Consider the following 20,729-nt stretch of genomic DNA (forward strand, 5'->3'; position numbering starts at 1 on the left):
CCCACAACAACCACTTAATATCATTCCATCATTAATAACATTAAAAATATTCCACCTCATGGAAGCATAAGGAAAGCTGCTTTGCTCAGGTGTTTTCATTAGGCACAGGGGAGCATCATCACACGCAGCAGCCTTCTGGAGAAGAGCCTCTTTGACGTATTTCCTTTTAGGATTCTGGTGTGTTTGTCAATTGCCAAAACATCACAAAGATACATAACACATGACATCATCATCTGGAGCAGGAGAAACACATTTATCTAGAACTAATTAGCATAATGGCAATCCTTTAGGAACGGAACAGATTCTGACTAACACATCGTAACCTTGTAGGGCTCAAAATCTTAAATTTTACGTTAAAAGAATGTGCTTATTTATAATTTACCCTAAACACTAGACACTAAGAAAGAATACAGTTAATTCTCCAGCACAAATCTTATGCCTACCTACTTTCGTATTTTTAGGAATATTATGAGAAAGGTTTGTAGTGACAACGGTCATTAGGAGACTGCAGGAGCATCTTAGAAAGATCAAGCTGTGTTTTCAATGTTAGAGCAAATTAGTGCAGAAAGAGACTTCTTGGGGACTTGCAGTGTTACAACATTGTAGCATTTGTATAAACAATAGTCTGAATGTGGTTTTGAAATATTAACAATTGTTTGAAGTAATAACGTCCATGGAAAGGGATGAATCACTGATTTGATATCACACAATGTCAGTAGGGCTTTCATGGACAATGCCTCATGTAGGGGAGCGTATCTGTCATTCATAGAGCTTTTATATAAAAATATAGTAATTATCTGCTCTGTATGGATTGAAAGTGGCTATTGATGATTCCCAATTAAGAAGTGAAAAAGAACAAATGGGTCTTAAAGATGCTAATGGACAATTTAATGTTAGTTTTAAACTGGAAAACACAATATGTTTTATTTTTTAATTCTTAGCTTCTCTCGAAGTCAAAAGGCCTGGACTGGAAAAAAATGTTGAGACTCCAAGATGTGCAAGCCAAGCTAGGAGTTAGCCTAGAGGAAATGCTGACCATTGTCGAGGAGGTATTACATCCTGAGCCTTACAGCACAGAGGAAATTTGTAAATGCCTGGGAATTAGCCTGGAGGACCTCCGCTCTCAGATCCTTAGTCAAAACACTCAAGACGGTAAGCATATATGAAATGGCGTTTTTTACTGCATGATGTTTGTGTTATATAAAATAGTTCTGCGTTAATATTAGTAAGTAGTGCACAAGTCTTGCCAGAATACTTCTCCAGAATCTTAGATGGCAAGATGCTAAATGGCAGAATGGTTTCTTAAATGGTAGAAGTAGCAGATCACTTACTATTTTAGATTAGTCTGTAATATTTTAGAGTCATCTCTAAATAACCCAGGCTTTATTCTAGAGAAAAGACTAAGCTAGGCTTCCTTTTTAAGCCATAGCTGCAACAAAACCAAACATTTTGGATGGTTACAGCATCGATCAAATGAGTCCTGTTTGCAGTCCTTTAACTGGTGTTCAGGGCTAGCACAAGTGGAGGAGCTTGTGCTTCTGTTTTCGAATTGATAAACACATGGTCACTTCATAAAACATGAAGCAAATCTTCTGGGCCACTCTTTCCTGAGAAAGAAGTTTCTGTTACTGCCAATATATATATATTTTTTATTTTACAAAAATGTTGGTGCAGGTAAACAATTTACTACTAAATGTATTTCCCACATATTCTCGCATATAATTATACCATGTAGTCTTGAGTATTGGTGTATATGACTTTTGAAAGACTGACTGGCGTCTGAAAGAATTGTCTTGGATGTATACAGTAGGGTTGCTAATAGTACTTAATAGAGCATTTATGAAATTGTTAATTTGCCTACATAGTCATTTCCAATTGAGATTAGAATCTTTCTTTATGCATTTAAAATAATCCATACTTCCTTGTTTCTATTCTGTGGCTTTAATACCTCTGCTGTTCTCCACAGTGAAATTATATCCTTGCCAAGACTGCTTTCAGGAAGGTATATATTTTATGCATATAAATTAGTAACATATATATATGCATACTGGTGCACATATTTAAATAATATGTATATCTGGAACAATTGTAAATGTTATATATTGAGCTGAGATCAGGCCTGAATCTATAACCTGTTTTGCAAGACAGTGATATCAGAGAGCATAAAATTATCTTACTGTCTAATTACACTGCCAGAGGGGTACCAGCATGGAATATGGTATCTTACTCCAGCTCTTGATCTTCACAGAAAGAGCTATGATCATTCTGTGCTGTATGTACAAGACTGAACTCTGTAGATGCACTCTGCAGCATTTTCATGGGGAACTACAAAGTTCTAACTCTTTTATGCTGTCCCCTAACTCCCCTTTATGAAGCAGTACAAGACTTACAGATGTTTATAATTTATAGACCTGGTTTATAAAATAAAATTCTACAGCTCTGTAGAACTGAATTGTTTATCCAGGTTATGTTTTGTTGTCCATCCCTCCCTCCCCCAAAACCTGGATAAAAAATTTAAACTCAAAAGCTATAGAAGAAACTCAAAGGAAATGCTATACTGTGGCTCTGAATAGTGTTTGCAGATGTTTGCTGAACGGAATCTCTTAAACTTGCGTGACCATGATTTCATTTGATAAGGCCAATTACAATGGGTTATGCTGGAAGTCTCTTTGCATGTACAATATAAAATCAAATAACAGATTTCTGTAAAACTATATACAAAGAAGAAACAAGACAGACACAGAAAGAAAATCTAAATGCACAGTGTTTTTTTCTTTTTTATTAACACACTCGACAAATTTCATTTTATGTTGGCTTTGGAAAACCAGAGGGTGTTTGACAAAAATATTTTCCTTATCTCCCCTCTACTTTCCCACTATACTTTAATGACAAAGCCTGGCTTCTTTATGTGAGAAAACCCACCAAGAAATAAATGATCTCTGCAGAGGATTTCAGAATGTTGAACTCATGTTCAACAAGAACAAAGAGAGCTCTAACATTTAGGGTACCTTTTATTCCTTTGTATAGGTTTTATCAACTTTTCTGATAAAATATTACAACGTTAAGTGTAAAATATGTGCATGAGAAGTACTACTTAGATCATTTACCAGAATCTGAATTTTCTCTGTGGCTGAATATAAATTGTCAGTAGTTTTAATTCTTTTGTATTACTCAAAGCCCAGTGATAGTTAACGTTATTACTGATGCTGTATCTCCTGTTTAAGGATCTGACAGTACTATGTATATTATTTTAGCCTTCAGTCCAGCTTTCCTTCCTCTACTGCTCCAGTGATGGTACTGTATACTTGCACAAAGTTCTGTGTGTATGTAAGGCTGACCAAAGAAAATATCCAGATCCCAAAGAAAAATCACGTTGGACAGGCTTTGGGCAAGTCCCAGGCTGTGGCTGATGCACAGCAACTTTGTATCCCTTTTATAGGCAGGTACTCAGGGATTCCTGCAGTGTCTCACTGTACAGCCCCACTTGTTCCCCAGGTTTGGAGAAGCACAGACGATGCATAAAGCCTTTGTAAACTTATTGCAGTTGTTCCTTGGCCAACTCAAAATCCTGAGTTTAAATCCCCCTTCCAGATGTTTACACATGGATTGTCCTTGTGGCTTCTGAACATCTCTAGAGCAAATAATATTTCTTACATTCTAAGGTGCACTATGCCATAATTTTGTCTTGGACTTGAGCACTTCACAGAACATTTAGTGTGTGGTTATTGTGGGACATTAAGTATTTATAAGCCTCACCACAAAAGGATACTCTCCTGTAAAAGTGTATTCCTTTAACTATAAAAAGTTTTTTTTGTTCTTAAGTGAGTTATTTTTAAACTGATTTTTCCTTTTCACATATAAAATTGTTAATCTAATTGTGGCATTTAAACCTGGGAAGTGAGTTGTCATGGGAATAACAGGTATCCAGTTGTTGTTGGGATTTGGCTGTTGAACTGCCCTCCTATTTGTCTCCTGGAACGATAATTCTAAAACCGTCCTGTAGCTTGAAGGAGTGGTGTTTGAATAGCCTTTCATTCGCATTGCCAAGTTATCTGTATTAATGGTGATCAACACAAGAACAATTTTTACTTTATTTGCACAGAAACTAAGGCATGGCTGTACGTGAAGGTGGACTCTCAGATGTGCTCCTCGGCCACACCTAAGAGTTTTGTTGTGTGTGGCCATAGAGTGCTCCTGTCTTACAAGAACAGAAGCTACCTCCAAATTGGTGAACCTAAGAGCACTTCCCAGCTTTGGGGTCTGGGTGCCTATCACAGCCTCAGCCTGATCCCTGTCATGGCCAAATTGGGGCACACTTCATCTCCTTCCATAAAACTACAGCTTCCTTGGGATGAACCCCAGGACATGTCCGCTCCAGGCAGACCCCATACAGGTACTCAGCCGAAGCAGGCCTTTCGGGACTGCCACAGGTCAGGCACGGGCAGTGAATGTTCTAGGTCAGTCACAACAGCCTTGCTAAAGCTCGCATGTCTCTCGAGAAAAAACAGCTCAAAATTGGTAGTTACCATACTCTCAAAGCAGGTGTCTACTAAAAGGGTCACTGAATCCAGCAACAGCTGGTCCCTCGTTTATTTTCAGAAAGCTGGATTACAAACAGTCACTTGAGCAGTCCCAGTAGAGTAACAGTTCCCCACTTTGAGTAGGGGGGTTCACAATCTGGCTCAAATTAAAGCCATCTGGCAGCATTTTCTTATATACATTATGAACCAGAAACCTTCACCCTCTTCATGTTCAATCAGCAGGATGCCTAACAGAGAAAGGTACTATTTCACATGAGTAATGGTGGTAGAAACTGTCCCCTCCATGATTTTGCATTGGTGAGTTTTTCCTGTTGTAAATTTTTAACAGTTCCATCAGCCATGTGTAGCTCATTAATCTACAGTGAAACACATCATAAGAAGCTGCCAAAGCAGCCAGAAAAAAATATACAGCCTGAAGAGGCTGGTCTTTAGCTAAAGATCAGATAGAATTGTACAGGAAGTCCCTAAAGAAAGGAATCTGCTGAAACTGAAGTTACAACAAATCATATGAGTTGCTGGGAAGCCACAACGTTTAATTATAGAGAAAAAAATCCATGTAAGTGGAGTGGACAGGTTTACACAATTTTTAATAAAGTTAAAACAAAAAATATGACCATACAGTTGCAAACCCACAGTAAACTTCTCTGTTACATATAACTAACTGATGTTTTTGTTTGGAACAAATAGCCCGGGATTTTTGTTTAAGAGATTCTGTACGGATTTTGAATGAGCTTTCATTAATGTTAGTTGTGTCTTAACAAATTGCAAGGTTCTTGCTGCAGTGTGAACTATTAGTGCACTGGAAAATGTCACTGCTTCTTTCAAGGGCCTTTGGTGGTTGCTAAGTGAGTTAAGTCTAGCTGCTCACAGATGGTATTACAGAGATCCTGTGCAGAGGAGCAAAGCCTGGGTACAGAGAATGCACAAAGGGTCAGCAAGAGTCACTGACATTCCCTGAAAAATGGATGTTGACTGGAAACACAAAGCAGTTAACAGTGGATGAGATTCCTTGAGGACTGTGTCCTCTTTGAAGCTTCAGAAATAATTACTGAGGCCATGACTTGAAAGGTGGATTAGCTCTGCCAGTTATAGGCTGACTGCAGGTGAACGTGTTAAAAACTTAGTGACAAAGCATCACTAAGAGTGGACTTGTGTGTAAGATTCCTTGTCCTCCCCAAAGTTTTCTTTGGTCTCATTTTGACTTTTCATGTTCATTGTAACAACTTCTGATCTGTATTTCTTTCAGCCTATAGAAGGTATAGCTCACTCTTACTTCAGTCTACAAGAAACTTTTTGTGTGTGCAGCTGATACCATACAACATAAATCACAATCTCCACATTGACTCTTCAGAAAGGGACAACAAAGCCCCCAAGATTCTGATTGTGCCAGCATGTCTAGGTCTAAAATCAAACAACTTTTTCTTGCATGGCAGTGAGCTACACAGAAAGCAGCAGAGAGGAAACACACAGCAGTGTGAACAAACAGCTTTTGACAGCATGTTTCTGATCAGAGACGTGATCCTTAGTTGATATGAATCCCCATTGATGCAAACGGTGCTCCGGCATTTTAAACAAGCTGAACAACAGGACTGGATATTGCACAGATCCCTTTATGGGAGAAACTTTACTTAAGACACGTGCTGGACAACTGCTCTTATGTCAGCATGGCAGTCAGCAAGCATCATTGCAGCAAAGATTTTAACTTCCTCTCTAGTCACAGAAATGGGTGCTGTAGGGCAATTCACATCTCAGGTGAGATGAACAGTTACCTGAACTGCCCCTTCCACTGACAGCAGAGTGAGCTGAGTACGTCCGTACCCCTCAGCTGGAAATAAATATAAGTGGGTGAAACCAGGGCTTAATAGTTTAAAGGTTTAGGAAAATATATTTACATTTTTAGTCTGCTTGAGTACCTAATTTCCATATACAATAATAGATTTAAGGACCCAAATACTTTTAAGAATGGGGCATTATTTCCCTAAATCCTACCTTTTTGCTCTCCTTTGAGCCCCGCAGAGGGCAAGACCTTACAGCCCAAGTACTGTGCAACACCACCCACTTTACTTTGAGGGCTTCAGTTTCTCTTCTTTCAGAGCCCCTCCAGCCCTAGCTCAGATATAAACTAAGCAGTTGTGCACACTTAAGTTTTCTTTTAACCATGACAAAGTGTGGCATATGAAATCATTCTTTTTTAATTGTAAGAAATGTGGTTGCTTTCCCATGAAACACACAGATTTTGATCAGTTCCTGCACTCTTCTAAAATCATGGGCTCTGTAGCTCTTTGGCATGGCCTGGCCTGTTAATTCAGATCTGCTTGCATAGATTCAGTATACAGGCTGTGATAGAGTAGGAAGGTTCAAATATAGATGTAGTCTTGGGGAATATCATGTGTGCTCTGCTATCTTTTATTATATGGAGATGGTTTGTTGGACCACCCATCCAAACAGAAGAGATCCAACAGGGTTTCTCTATTACCAGAAGCATTTGGTGTTGATAGCTGAAAATATGAGAATCATTTGATTGTTATAGAATAGCACTCAGAGAGTACAGAGGTGTTTGCCATCCTGAAGATAACTCTACCTGAACAGTAAACATGCTGCCAGAGAGGAAAAGCAAATTAAGTGGAACCTTTTCTAAACACAAACATAATTTTCCGAAATAAAACGCTGCCCATAAACAACTAACAGCTAATGTAATGATGCCAGGCTTTACCTGATACCAGTTCTGTAAACAGCCACAAAGGACTCTGAAAATAACATACAGCCACGCTCTCATTTGAGAACTGCTTGTCAGGGTTGCTTTCACAGAGAGAAAGCCAGCGTCAAGGTAGTGAATTCTCCCCCGCGCCGCGGGGCTCTCCACCAAGCAGACACTGTCAAGGGCTTAGCCCAGAGTTGCTGGCTGACAGCCAGGGGCTGGAGTGCCCATTTCCATTCCAATTCATAACATGACGAGCATAACACAACCCCAGAGATTTTAAAGGTAATCTGGCCAGTAGAGCATTGCTCTACCAAAGGGTGGTCTCTGAATCAATCACAGCCTTTGGCAAGTCTGTTGCCTTACAATTGAAAACAGACATGTTTTCCGTTCATTCTTTGGGTTACTACTGTTCAATGGTGATTTACAAGAGAGTGTGAGCTATGGCAATCTCTCACGCAACTTTAGATATTCCCTAAACAAATGCACATTTATAAATCTCCTTGCTGTAAAACAATGGCTTATAAGAAAAGAATATTTAAAGAGAAACCATCCTTAAAAAATGCCACGCAGCCATTCTCCAACATTCAGAAATACCGAGGTGTTGCTCTGCAAAACACAGTGCAAGTAACTTCAGCAGCAACAAAATACAGTGGTGCAGAACACACCTCTAAGTGGGAAAGCAGAACATGCTCTTCCTGTGTGGTGTTTCTGGGGGGCTCTCAATTTTGTCATTTCTATCCTAATTTTAAATACATTTAGAAGGCCTCCTCACAAGACAGCAACACAGTGTTTCTCAGTAGCAGGCTGTATTGAGTTACAAAATAAATATCACTAGAAGCAATATCATCAATAGCAGAAAACTTCTGTGTTCCATGTTGCTCTGTCATTTTAGACTGTTTTTGTCTATCAGCTCTGTGTTTTCAGCATTTATAGGTGTGATTTACACTTATTCTGGAAAGATACAGAGATTGTATAGACACTGTTGAAGTTTTAGTAGGGGGTGCAATCTGGAGTGTATGTATACATACATATATATATATATATATGAGAGACTACTTCATACTGGACAGAGTTTCATTTCCAGTCTTTCAAGGAAGACTTCTACGTACAATTGCAAATGTAGACTGCCAAAATTATCAGAAGTGGTTCCAGAACTCGGTCTCCACAGAACGGCCCAGTAGGAAGTGCATGTGTCTGGGTCAGACAGCAAGTTCTGTTAGGAATACAGGGGCTTGCCCATCTTCTCATCCTTTTGCCTGTGTTTGACTATTTCATCAGCAATTTTAAAAAGTGAGAGAGACCAGAAGCTGACAGGAGGAAAGAGTCCTTGTTACAAAGGAGAATTCATGTGTAGAAAGAAAATGAGGGATATTCTGAGGTGCTTGAGTTGTAATGATGAAACATACTGCAGTAGGTGCTCCCAATAAAGAATAAGGTTCACTTGCTAATATAAAAAAGCTCAAACAATCCAGTTTTATCATAAACTAAATTGTCATGCATACTTCTGTAACACTTCCTCAATAACAGCAACAAGTCCGTAGTATTGAAACGAACAGAACTCTGGTGGCTGAGGAAAACAATGGACTTAACAGCCTAACCTTGGAGTAGCTCAAGGAGCCTTTAACCACAGACATGCCCTTCCTGGTTTTGCCCCACTGTCCAGGCTTGGTAAACAAACCCTGAAAACCAAACTGAAAGCACCTGTGTTCTTCAGCATACCTTTAACCTAGTGGTATTTGCAGTCACGTTGAGCCAGCATTGAGGAAATACCTGAGAGGGCTTCCTTACCTATGCACCAGGAAGTATGGCCAACGGCATTTTTATTAACCTCAGTTTCAAAATAAACATTAAATTTTTATTTTTATTTTTTTAAAGATCTATCTGTGACACAATGGATGCAAATTAGGCCTGGAGCAGTTGCACACAATGTCCTGGGCCAGCAGGTGCTGGCAGCTATCAGCCTGCAGGGCACTGGGCACCTCTCTGGTGTTCTCATGACTCAGTTTGGCTCCTGTCTGAAAACCTGAAAGCATTTGCTTAATGCCCTAATGCACGTGAGCGCTTTCTGTCAGCACGTCACTGCTAACTTGGGAACGTGTGGCTTGTATCTGCAAAGTAAGAGAGAAGAATGAGTCTGTCCAGCGACACAGCAACGAACTAATGCTGGGGCTGACCTGCAAAGCTGGGTATACATATGTCTGGTTTCATATTTCACGTATCAGTTCAGTGCATTAAAATCTCTTCCTATAGAGAGAAGTTTTAATCTTGTATATTTTTTTAAATTATACTCTTTTTGTTATGTGCATAATGTTATAAAAATGTGCCCATCATATTTTGATGAATTCTGAATATTACTTTATTAGCTCTTTTAAAGATGTAGGTGAGCTTTTGCAGAAGACTTTTAGCTTAGAGTGTTCTGATATGAAATAGGAATTAGTAAAAATAACAATTCTATGTTTTTATGTTCCTTTTGAATTAAATAACAATGGATAACTGTACTACTTAATGTTTTCATTTTGTTTAGTTTCCACCTTCAAGTTACACCAGCGTGCAAAGCACGTGTATAGTGAAGCTGCCAGAGTGCTGGAATTTAAGAAGATATGCAACGAAGCACCTGCCAATGCAATCCAGCTGCTGGGAGAATTAATGAACCAGAGCTATATCAGCTGCAGGGAAATGTATGAATGCAGCTGTCCTGAACTGGATCGGCTGGTAGACATCTGCCTGTAAGTCTTGACCACAAGGAAGAGTAATCGCCTGTTGAGAATATTGTTTGAATTGATGAGAAAATATGACATCGTTGGCTATTGCAATTTTAAAATGAAAGTATTCTTGTCTCTTATTACAAAATTAATCTCCTGCAGGGACATTACATGGTCAATTGTTTCCCTGCTGACATCTGTGTAATACTTTCAGATGAAAGCTGCAGTTTATGGCTTTATTACTGACTTTGCTTTTGGATTGACTCATCATCACAAGTGTTATGTTAGGCTGTGTTGGCTATTCTTTTTTTAAAAAATGTAGAAGTCATAACTGGTTTTCTTAAAACATCATTTTAGTTGTTTTATTTGAACTCTCTTACTTTTTGTGTATTTCTTTAACCATGGGAATTCTAGAGAGTAAGTGAACTGTTCTACATTCCTAGGTTACCTTGAAATTGTAATGGTATATTGGGAAATGCTAAGGATTTTTTTTTCTTTTTACTTAGAAATTTTATCTACAGCACCAGATAGGTTGGAAAGCAGTTTACCATTTAAATGATGAGCATATTAACTATTACAATGTCTGACCCTGCTTCTACTCTCCACACTGTGTGTCTGAGCCTTCTCTACATTATTCAGTCTCTGTCCCTCTCCCAGCCTTGTTCTTTTAGCTGGGTTCCCTCACTCAGTTGGGCTGCCGTAAAACAAGACCTATGAACTCCAAAACATATACCTTGTCATTTTGTCCCTTCTTTTCCCCCTTTATTCCTCCCCAGTTTCATATCCTCTGGCCAGAATAAATGGAGTTTGAAAAGTGGAATGAAGTGAGCTGGAAATCACAGGTGGTTGCATGTAGCAGGCCATTATTTTCCTAACTCTTTTACAGTGGATGATGAGATCTGGTATAACCATGTGTTAACAACAGAGAAAGTGAAAATGAATACTTACTACTCACATTTAACGTAGTATTTCATCCATACCACAGCACTGGCATGAAAGGATATACACGTTTCAGCCCCTCAACTTCCATTTTTCTGGTACATTTAATCATGGGACAGACTTCTTGTGCTAACTTTGATCTAAATTCAGTGCCCGTAAAAAGAATTCAGTGGTTGGTAATTATTTTAACACAGGCATAGGGGAATAAATAGTTGCCCACCCAAGCCTTCCCACCACTATTTCATCCCTGCCACTGCCCCAGCCACCTCTCCTGGCTGCTTCCCTCATTCGATTCATCACAAATCCTGGTGGTGCCCACTTCATACTGCTGCTCACCTTTAACAGTTCTTGCTTCTCCTTGGAGAAGGGTGCGCATAGTTTGGGAAACTGGCCTAAGATAGAGCATTAAAAGGTTAAAGGTTATTGCCCTACCAGAAGGGAAATACAGTGTGCCTTAAGTGTTTGTAAACCTGAGGTCAAGGAATGTTGTTTCACTGTCTTTTCAGAAGTAGGGACTCTATAAAAAGTATAGAGTTCTTTTCTCTAAATCTTCGAGTCTTGAAGACGACAGAAACTGCCTCAGTTTGAAGTTAAAAAAAGGAAGGTTACAAAAATACTTTACCAGCTTTTTTTTTTTTTGACTAGGAAATTAGTCTGGTTTATAACAAAAATATGAATTTTTATAAACTGGCAATGCCATATGCATTCTTACTTTTATAGTCATATGCATTCAGTAATACCCATTTACCAAGTTTGTAAATAGATACAGTATGATACAGATGATTATTTACTAAGCTAGGTTAGTCTCATTAATTTTGCAGACAAGATGGAATGGCTTCTAAGCCAGAAAACTACAAACTCAAAAACCAAATGCAAGACTTCTGGACATTCACAGATTATTTTGCATATGGGATACGCATGCTGTTTTGTGATAAAACACAGAGAAGCCCTAATAGCCATTGGACAGTCTGATAGTAATTTAACAATGTAATTTTTGCTCTTTCCCTTGGAAGCCAATCCTGTATGTAACTCGCAGGCCACATTCAGTTTACTGGATCACATAATGGAGTAAGCTACGACAGTCCCTCAGTTAGTGGGGTCATTCCAGCAAGGTTGTCCCAGCTACTCAAAGGGGAACCGTCTATCCACGTGCGAGAAGGGAGAGCTGTCTCCAGAGCCAGCTGAAGACAAAAACTATGCTCTCCTCAGTTTTGCAAAATCATGGGCTGCGAAGTCTTGATCCAGTGCCAGGTACCAGCAGCCTCTTCTGGGACCCCATTGACAGAGGAAAAACCCTGCAAATTAACATCTGCATTATTTTTAGTTACAGTAACTACCCAGCATTGATGCCTCGGTCGGAAGTACCCAATGACTGCGCCCTGCAGAAGCGACTAGCCATTTCAAGTGTCTGCACTTAGGGCATGCAGCTGGAGTCATACTAGAAGGGCTGGTTCTCAGAAATGCTGAGAGATAACTACCCTGTTTCAAGTAGAGGAAAACAAATAGGTATAAGCTAGTAAGTTTTATACTACAGCATAGAGTTACCTGTGCTACACTGAATAAGCTGGCATGGATGCTAGTAGCAGTGTCTTGCAGCATGAAGCTTAGCACTGGGATGGAAATTCTCTGTTTCTGATTTGTGCTGAGCTCTGTGCTTTCACAGCTAGGCAGCTGCTGCTCTCTGAGCTAGCTTGGGTATTGTGACACTAACTCATAGGCAGCAGCATAGACATAGCCACAGAACCAAAAGGAAAGGAGCACACAGGATTTTACTAAATTGAATTAAAATTAATCAGAGCGTTTCAGTTCCATGGACCAAAACATAAATAGTGAAGAAAAAAAGTGACGTGTGTGCCCATGTTACTTCAGATTTCTAACTTGCCAACAGAAGCACCTATGGCTAGTATGATGAACGTAACTATGCTTCACAGTGGAGCAAAATAATTTTAATCGGTATTTTTAAATGATTGTAACTGTTCTATTATATTAATTGCACAAAGTAAATAAGTTATTAGTTCATTATTCCTTACAGTCTTGTCCCACTAAGAATATTTCTTAAGAAATATATCCTTCTTCAGAAGTTTCATATTCATGAAGGATTTTTCTAATGCTATGATTAGATTTGTAGAAGTGTATAGCTATTCAAGATGAATACAGCTTAATCCAGCATGTAAGTTTTGAAAACTATTGGGGAAAAAAAGCTTTAAACTTTTCTCGAGTTGTGCATTAAAAAACTAGGGCACGTAAAAATCACTAGTCACTCTAGGAAAACTTGGCTGATGTGATTATAGAAATGGCCAGGAACTACATAAATTACATTCTTTTCTTACAATGATATACAGCTGCCCTGTAACTTTAAAAAGCCCTTCCAAAAATACATTCCACAGAATTGCCCAAGTCTACTGCTGTTCTCTCCTTACAAGGTTTAAACTGTGAAGAATAATCTGCATATCCAGATGTTTTCTGTTTTGCCTAGATCTTTATGTTTTACTGTACAGCATCTGCCAAGAAAGAAAGGGATCCATACTTGCTGTGGTTTGTAGTGCTGAAAAGAGTAACCACCGGTTGGTCAGTATTTTATTTTTTGCAAAGACAAAAGACTTGTTCTTTCTCTAACCTTTCTCATGCTATTAATAGCTGTTTTACCTGTTAGCCTTTTAAAACACAAGAGGTTTACTAAACAGTTAAGGAACAAAACATTGGAACTGAGCTCCTGAATTCCTTAGGTACTTTCTCCCCGAGTCCCCAAATTTTACAAATAACTTTCATTCCCTTATTCTCCGTATCTTGGGGGTATAAAACCCAACAATTTTTGTGTTACCAGCCATGCCCCTTACAGCTGAAGATGGCTGAATCCTCTCTGATCACTTTAAAATGCAATTTTTACATTACATCCAGGTACATTATGGTACAGAGACAACTCTGTGTTTTATCAAGACTCTTATCACTGATGATTTTCCTAAAGCTGCAAGGCCTGGACAGGTTCATGGTATAGTTTGAAAAATCAACAAACAAAAACCAATGAAAAAGTTTGCAGCTCCAAAAAAACTTAAAGATGTTACTCAAATGCATGCTAAGCTATGAAACAGAAGTATGCACCATACCACCACCCCCAATTTATATTTAAATCTCATGTTAATTCCATACTTTCTGAATAGCTGGTTCATAATTTTGAGTATTTCAAATTAACAATATTGCTGATTTTTTCATCTCTCACAACAGAACTATTTTCAAAATGTGGTACTGCAGTGTCTTACCTATCACTTCTATATACCAACTGTGCAACTTTCATTCTTGATCTTTCCATTCTTACTCATCTTTTCTTTGCTGTAGCATTCGTGTTTTCGCTCTCATTTACACACGCACACACACACTCACAATTCTCTCTTTATCCTGTGAATACGGGAACAAGGTATGTAAGCTCTTCAAGGAAATGACGAGCAGACCCCAAGACTCAGCACCAAGTGCCTCTTAACACTGGACTGTAGAGATACATTGCCTTTTTTTTTTCTTTTTTTTTTTTTAAATGTGCTCCTTCTCACCCTATTACTTGTGCTCATGGGTGCACTATAGCCCAGGTAGTGCACATACTCTCCCACATGTTAAATCCATGTCACTCACTGTGTAAGTGCTCTGTCTGCAAGACTGTCAAAAGAGTGACTCTCTGCTTACTGCTCTTTTCTTCATAAATGCATAATTTAGATGCTGGTGCACAAGAAGAGAGTGTTTGGCTATGAATCCCACTTTACCAGAAGAGTAAGTCCAAGCTTAGGACTGAATTGACTGAGACTTAATGAAAAAGAGTTTCAGACCTGTTCCAAAATCACTTCCTTGTGTTTGACCTAGATACTTCCCATGCGCCAACCACACCTCCAGTATCAGCAGAATTAGGTGCTCGCTGAAAGAATTCTTTCAATCTCAGATACCTAACTTTCAGGTGTTGCAGCACTGCCTGTCAAAATGCCAAGTTCCTCAGCATTACGCCCCGAGCACCTAATTGTATCACCACATTTGAAACTGGTAGCCACAGTATTTTGAAACACAGTGACTTCAGCTCTGAAACAGGCACATTTTCTGCCTACTTTACACTTTATTTCAAATAAGTATTTTAAAATGACTCAGTAAAAATGAGGCATGAGCATGACCACAGAGAATTATGAAATCAATAAAAGGTTCAGAACAATTCTAAGGGGATTTCAGTTACCCACCAAAATAAAAGCCAGACACCATGTGAAATACAAAATTCTGACTGAGGTAACAGGCCAGATGAACACAGACAGTTGATTTACCACTTTGAAAATTGGATTGGGCATTATGAAGTCAATGGGAATTTCCCTATTGATTGCAATTGAGACTGGATTGTATCTTGCTCATTTAGGAGGTTGCTCCATGGGCCAGAAACTACCAAAAATTGCATCAGAGAATGAGTGGCTTACAGGAATCATAAGTAAAATAAAACACCAACAGGAAATAAAGAAGGAACATAAAATCGAGTCAATATGCAGGGTGGCACTACACAGACACTGAAGAAAGTGTTTCTATTCAAGAAGATATGTAAGCATGTTTAGAATGAAACACATATGTAAATACTTGCTTGAAATACGACCTAAACTTCTTCTAACCCAGCAGTATACCAGACTCATTTAACATAAAATGTACATGCAAAAAATCACAACAGCCTACACTCAGAATGAGCTGTCATTTTCTAATATATTATTCGCATGATGCTCACTCTTCCTAAAACCCATTCTATGACTAGTAAGTCACAAATGCGTGGATATTGAAAACATCAAAAATACTTGTTGCAAATCTGATTAGACCTCTCATGAGGATTAAGATTTCAAATGAGTTTTCTAAACCATCCAAAAGAAATTCATTACATGGTATTTTCCTACTCTTTCTGAATCTAACTAAAGATAAGGAACACAGGCAAACAAAGTAATGAAAGTAATTCATCTAAATTCTAATGAGGTGGCATCTGAATCTTGCATGGTAACGACATGAGATTTGCTGTAGGACACTTCTAGCAGGCCAGTATCTTGAGGGTGGGAATGATTTTATCTTTTCATGTCTTTTCTTTATCATTGTTTTTTTCTCTTTGCCCCCATTATTAAAGGCATTTTGTTCTTTTGAGACTATATTCTTATTTTAGCTCTACTGCTGTAAGTCTGTTACGTTCATGTGGCTCCTTTAAAGATAGATACCTAGCTCTGTCCATTCAGCATAAACAGATGTTTGAGTGCAAAAGACTTTTTTCTTTCTTTTTTTCTTTAAAAAAAGTTTATGAACTCTCCTTTTATTGACCAGCACTCTCTGTAGTCCTGCAGAAGCCTGTGAATCTTCAGCATGTTTTAGATCTGCCCTGGAAGAATAGAGCTATTCATCTTTGCCACATTAGAAAATGGCTTGCATGCCTACATCCTGTGCAATTAGTTTATGAACCCTCTTGTTGTTTTTGTCATGTATTTCTGTTTTCACTTTTGATGTCTTATGAACGTTGCTAACACAATCCCTTTTCTTCTCCTGCTTTCTTCATCTCAGATGTACTGTGATCCTTAAAACAGTTGATGCTGAAGCACTGTAAAAGACAGTATCTTAGAATTGACAGAAATGACTACATTGCAGCTTAAAGTGACAGATTTTTTTCTGTACAAAATGGTAAATACAAATTGTTGGCATATATACAACCAAGTGAACTTCAGCAAGTCAGATAACACGGATGTATTTTGAGTTCAGTATTCACTAGTTTTCTATAGGTATTTAATATATGACAGATTACTCCCTTCTGGCTTATTTTTTTTTTTTTTTTTTGTTTGTTTGTTTTTTTTAGGCAATTTGGGGCCGTTGGGTCACGTCTGACTGGAGCTGGATGGGGTGGCTGCACTGTGTCAATGGTGCCTACTGACAAGCTGAATACTTTCCTAAAAAATGTTAAAAAAGCTTATTACCAAAATGATGTCCAAAGGTTAGCATTGGAGAATAATAGTCTGTTTGCTACCAAACCTGGAAGAGGAGCTTTGGTTTTTGTTGAGGCCTAAAGAACATAAATTTTTTTAAAGAAACTATGTAGGGCATTTAGAACTGGCAGGACTTCCAATGCCACAGTAAATGAAAGCCTTCTCTGTTTTTTATTATAGTGAGCAGTTGCTATTATCAAAATACATTTCTGAAGAAGTGATTAAAAGAACACTAAGATCTATTTTTTCCCAATACTAAAAATAGATTTCAGTGTAAACATCGATTTACAAAAACCTATTGACACAGAAAACTGAAATTGAAATAAAGATGATGGTTTGTTATAGCAGATCTCTTTTCTTTTCCTTTTTCTGTCATGAAAGTAAGACCAGGTGGAGCAATGAACCATTTTATTGTAGGATAGGAACCTTGCAGTGTTTGCAGAGTGTTCAGTGCTTACTCACTTCAGCTACTGGATGTTGTTTTGTTTATAGAATCCTGTAAAGATGAAAGATCAAACTAAGGAATTGAACAAACCAAACAATGGAAGGACCTTGCTAAACATTACAAGTTTCATGCTAGTCTCAAATATGATTATTTCTGTTGCAACTAATGATAATATTGGAGGAGCACCTGCAAGCCAAGTAAATCATCAGGAGCACACTATGTTAAGCAGGAAAACATTCCTCCTAGCTATATTCTTCTGTAGCATGGTGCAAGGGTGACTTAATATGAAAGTTTTAGTGAAAATCAATGCTATCTGTGAGCTGTACGATACAACATACTCCCCTTACTAAATAAATGAACAAATAGTGAAACAAAGTTTGGGTCTGAGTTGTCCAAATACTGTATTTTAATTGTTAAATCCTAGTCGTGCATCTCTATATGGTGAATGAATTTGCATTTTCATGCAAGACTGTTACAAAGGATTAGATGTAACTCGTTCACCATGGTAAAAAAAAAAAAATCTATAAGGAATAACTAAGGAGAGAATTCACTCAGTTGTACTAAGTAAAAGTTAAGTAGGTATGACCAAGAGTTAGTATCATTAACTTCTTTCTGACAAACTGCACTCTCTCCCCTACTTTATGCAGTGCCTAAGGAAGTTCCTAGCAGTCTCAAGATTGTAACTTCAATGCATTGAACTGTAACATCCACGATTCATAGCCCATCTCCTCAGTAGGAGAAAAGATTATGATTACCCAAAGAGATGACTGTACGTTAAGATACCCCAATAATATTCTAGCCGTGCTTCTAAGTACAAGATTAATTTCCTGTGCCCACACTAATTTGCGCTTCTCTGCCATCTACAATGAGAACTCAGGAGAAGTTTTGCTCATGTCATAACCCTTTTGGCCATAAAAGATATAACAAGATTTGTCCCTCTGCACATTTTTATGATGCTAAGCACATGTGGATGTCCAGATGTCTGCATCAAATTAGAGATCTCTCAGAAGAGATACTCTGGATATTACCCATGCTAATTCAGGCCAAATAGGAATTCTTAGAGGCTACTAATTCTGTGAGATGACTCTGCCAAATTTGAACACAGCCAGTGTAGACTGCCAGGTCTTTTCAGGAACGTCAGAGGGGACATATAATGGTAATATTATTGCTAGAGAACATTTTTTTGTATTTTGACAACCAAGAAAAATTGAACAGAGAATGCTGTAGATCAAGCAAATCAAGTAGTCAAGAGGAAAAGGACAGGGTCTGGACACAAAGGGGAGAAATGAAGAGACAGGATTTGGAGGGAAGACAGTTAAAAGATGTATTTGACAAGAGAAAAGCAAGGGATAAGGGAAACAGTAAAGAACGGGATCTAGAACTACAGAAAGGTTTAATCTCAAAACATTCACTAATACTATTGATGGAAATGTAGTATCTTGTAGCCTGTTTGTAATGTACAGCAGATGTGCTGTACGTGCAACCAAATCTGTAAACAGGACTCCAAAAATTAAATAACAATAGCTAAATATCTTCAAGAATTTTCAAATTAACCCCAGAGATTTTAAAGAAAAATAATGCCATGGCTTTATTATCACTGGTCTTAATAAATACAGTCCTTAGTTTGAGTGAGTCTCTCCTTATAATCCTGTCATAAAAGCAGCGTACTCCTTCATATATTTGAGTTGAACTTTAGTTCAGCTGTATTCGTGGAAGCTCTAACCAGTCTATGAGAAGAATAAAGATACTTTAGATTCATTTTTTCAAGTTGAACATATCACACAGTCATGGAACCTTCCCAAAAACATGCATGTAAGCTTTTGGGCTGCAGCACTTTTCAATGAATCTTATAAATGATATTCTCATAAACAAACTGGCACAATAATAAAAGAATAAAAACAAACGTTCTAAACTTCTGATTAATTTATTTCCTTTCCTTTTTTATTGCTTCATTTTTTTGCCATACTTTTGCTGTAATCTGCAAATAAAATTGTGACATAACTAATTGAAAGATTTATGGTATTCAGAGTATATAAATTAAAGTTTGTTTGTTTGTTTTTTTAATTACCAGTAGGAGATAATTGTTTCTTTTTAAATAAATTTAAAAAAGAATGAATCAGTGTCTGTTTTTTATTATTATTTGCTTTTGAAGACATTTCTATACATTAGTAATAAATAAAAGAGCATGAGAACGATATACCAACAACGTGTAAAGTAAGCAGCAAGGACATTAGTAGCTACTTAACAACAAAGCAAGAAGGTTTAGGATAAGAATTTCTACATATAAAGCTCCAACATCTAAACGTGTTAAGTCTTTCCAGATCTGCATTTTAATAACTGTAATGCAGCAATGCTGCGTTAATTAATAACTGTAATGCATTTTAATAACTACTCTAACTGTATTTTCAGTCTAAATAAGCTACATCTTCTGCAACTAAAATAATGCGAATCAGTATACACACACACACAGAAAACTAACAACAAAAAACGTCAGAGACTATATGCAGAGGTGATGCATGCTTTAAGCACAAGCTGTGATTATCAGTGGAGTGTGATTTCATCTTACTATAACATCTGCCTGTAATTCATTCAATTGTGGGTTTAATCTTACTGTGCAGTAAATGGGTTCTAAACCTTTCCAAAAAGGATTTGGAATGGAGACACTCAGACATCTAAGTGCAACAACACTGCCTGGTGCCATATTAATACTCTGCATTATCTTAATCCCATTGACATGTACTTCTTCATCATGATAATGCAGTCAGCAAATATCTTGTATGTAGGAACATGTTCATGCTCCCAAATAGAAGGAGAGTAACTTTATCATTCACTTGATGGGAGGGGATCATGACTTTATGTTTGACTTTTGCTCTCTTGGACTCAATATACACGAACACACGCACGTCAACCTAATATATAGTAATGACTTGCATAACACCTTCACAATCATTAGTTTCTAGATTAATATGATCTGAATGTCAACTTTTATTTTAGTAACTGCTGTATACTTACTCAGTGTAATCCTTCTGAAATTCCTCTCTGAGTCCATGCGTCTCTTTAATAACATCTTGATATGTCAGAGCAACTGCTGTGCTACAATTTCAGTCAAGTGAAAGGTTTGCATTTTCAGCTAAGAAGGAAATTTATTTGTGTACTAAATCCCAACTGGATATAGCAAAAGATAAACACAGAACAACATTCACAAGATCTATCTTGTTCTAAAAAGAGATACTATGCAAATCACTTCTGTTATGGAAAGATCTCAGGTAGTTCTTTCTGATCCTTGTGACTATGCTTCAGTGAGAAAAATGAACTACAAAGGACTTACATTGTACACATAGCATGAAAGCCAGACAAGCAAGGCTTGACATCACTAAACCTGTGAATCTCACAGCATATGATATTATATTTTAAATGCTAATTTTGAAATAGAAGCCTAGGTAT

At 37.8% G+C, this 20,729-nt stretch overlaps 2 protein-coding genes across 12 annotated transcripts in view; one reads left to right on the forward strand and one right to left on the reverse strand.

The window, feature by feature from the left end:
• Positions 1-17,187, forward strand: part of GALK2 (galactokinase 2) — a 53,117-nt gene extending 35,930 nt beyond the window's left edge. For all 6 annotated transcript variants that reach the window (XM_048052331.2, XM_048052336.2, XM_048052334.2 and 3 more), the window contains 3 exons: positions 942-1,152; positions 9,767-9,968; positions 16,714-17,187. In XM_048052331.2, the coding sequence (XP_047908288.2) occupies positions 942-1,152; positions 9,767-9,968; positions 16,714-16,921 (621 nt within the window). In that variant the 3' untranslated portion in view covers positions 16,922-17,187. The remainder of the gene's footprint in view (positions 1-941; positions 1,153-9,766; positions 9,969-16,713) is intronic.
• Positions 1-20,729, reverse strand: part of FAM227B (family with sequence similarity 227 member B) — a 124,870-nt gene that overhangs the window by 23,760 nt on the left and 80,381 nt on the right. The window lies entirely within an intron of this gene.

Source organism: Anser cygnoides, chromosome 11 (genome assembly GCF_040182565.1).
Source record: "Anser cygnoides isolate HZ-2024a breed goose chromosome 11, Taihu_goose_T2T_genome, whole genome shotgun sequence".
Classification (NCBI taxonomy): Eukaryota; Metazoa; Chordata; class Aves; order Anseriformes; family Anatidae; genus Anser; species Anser cygnoides.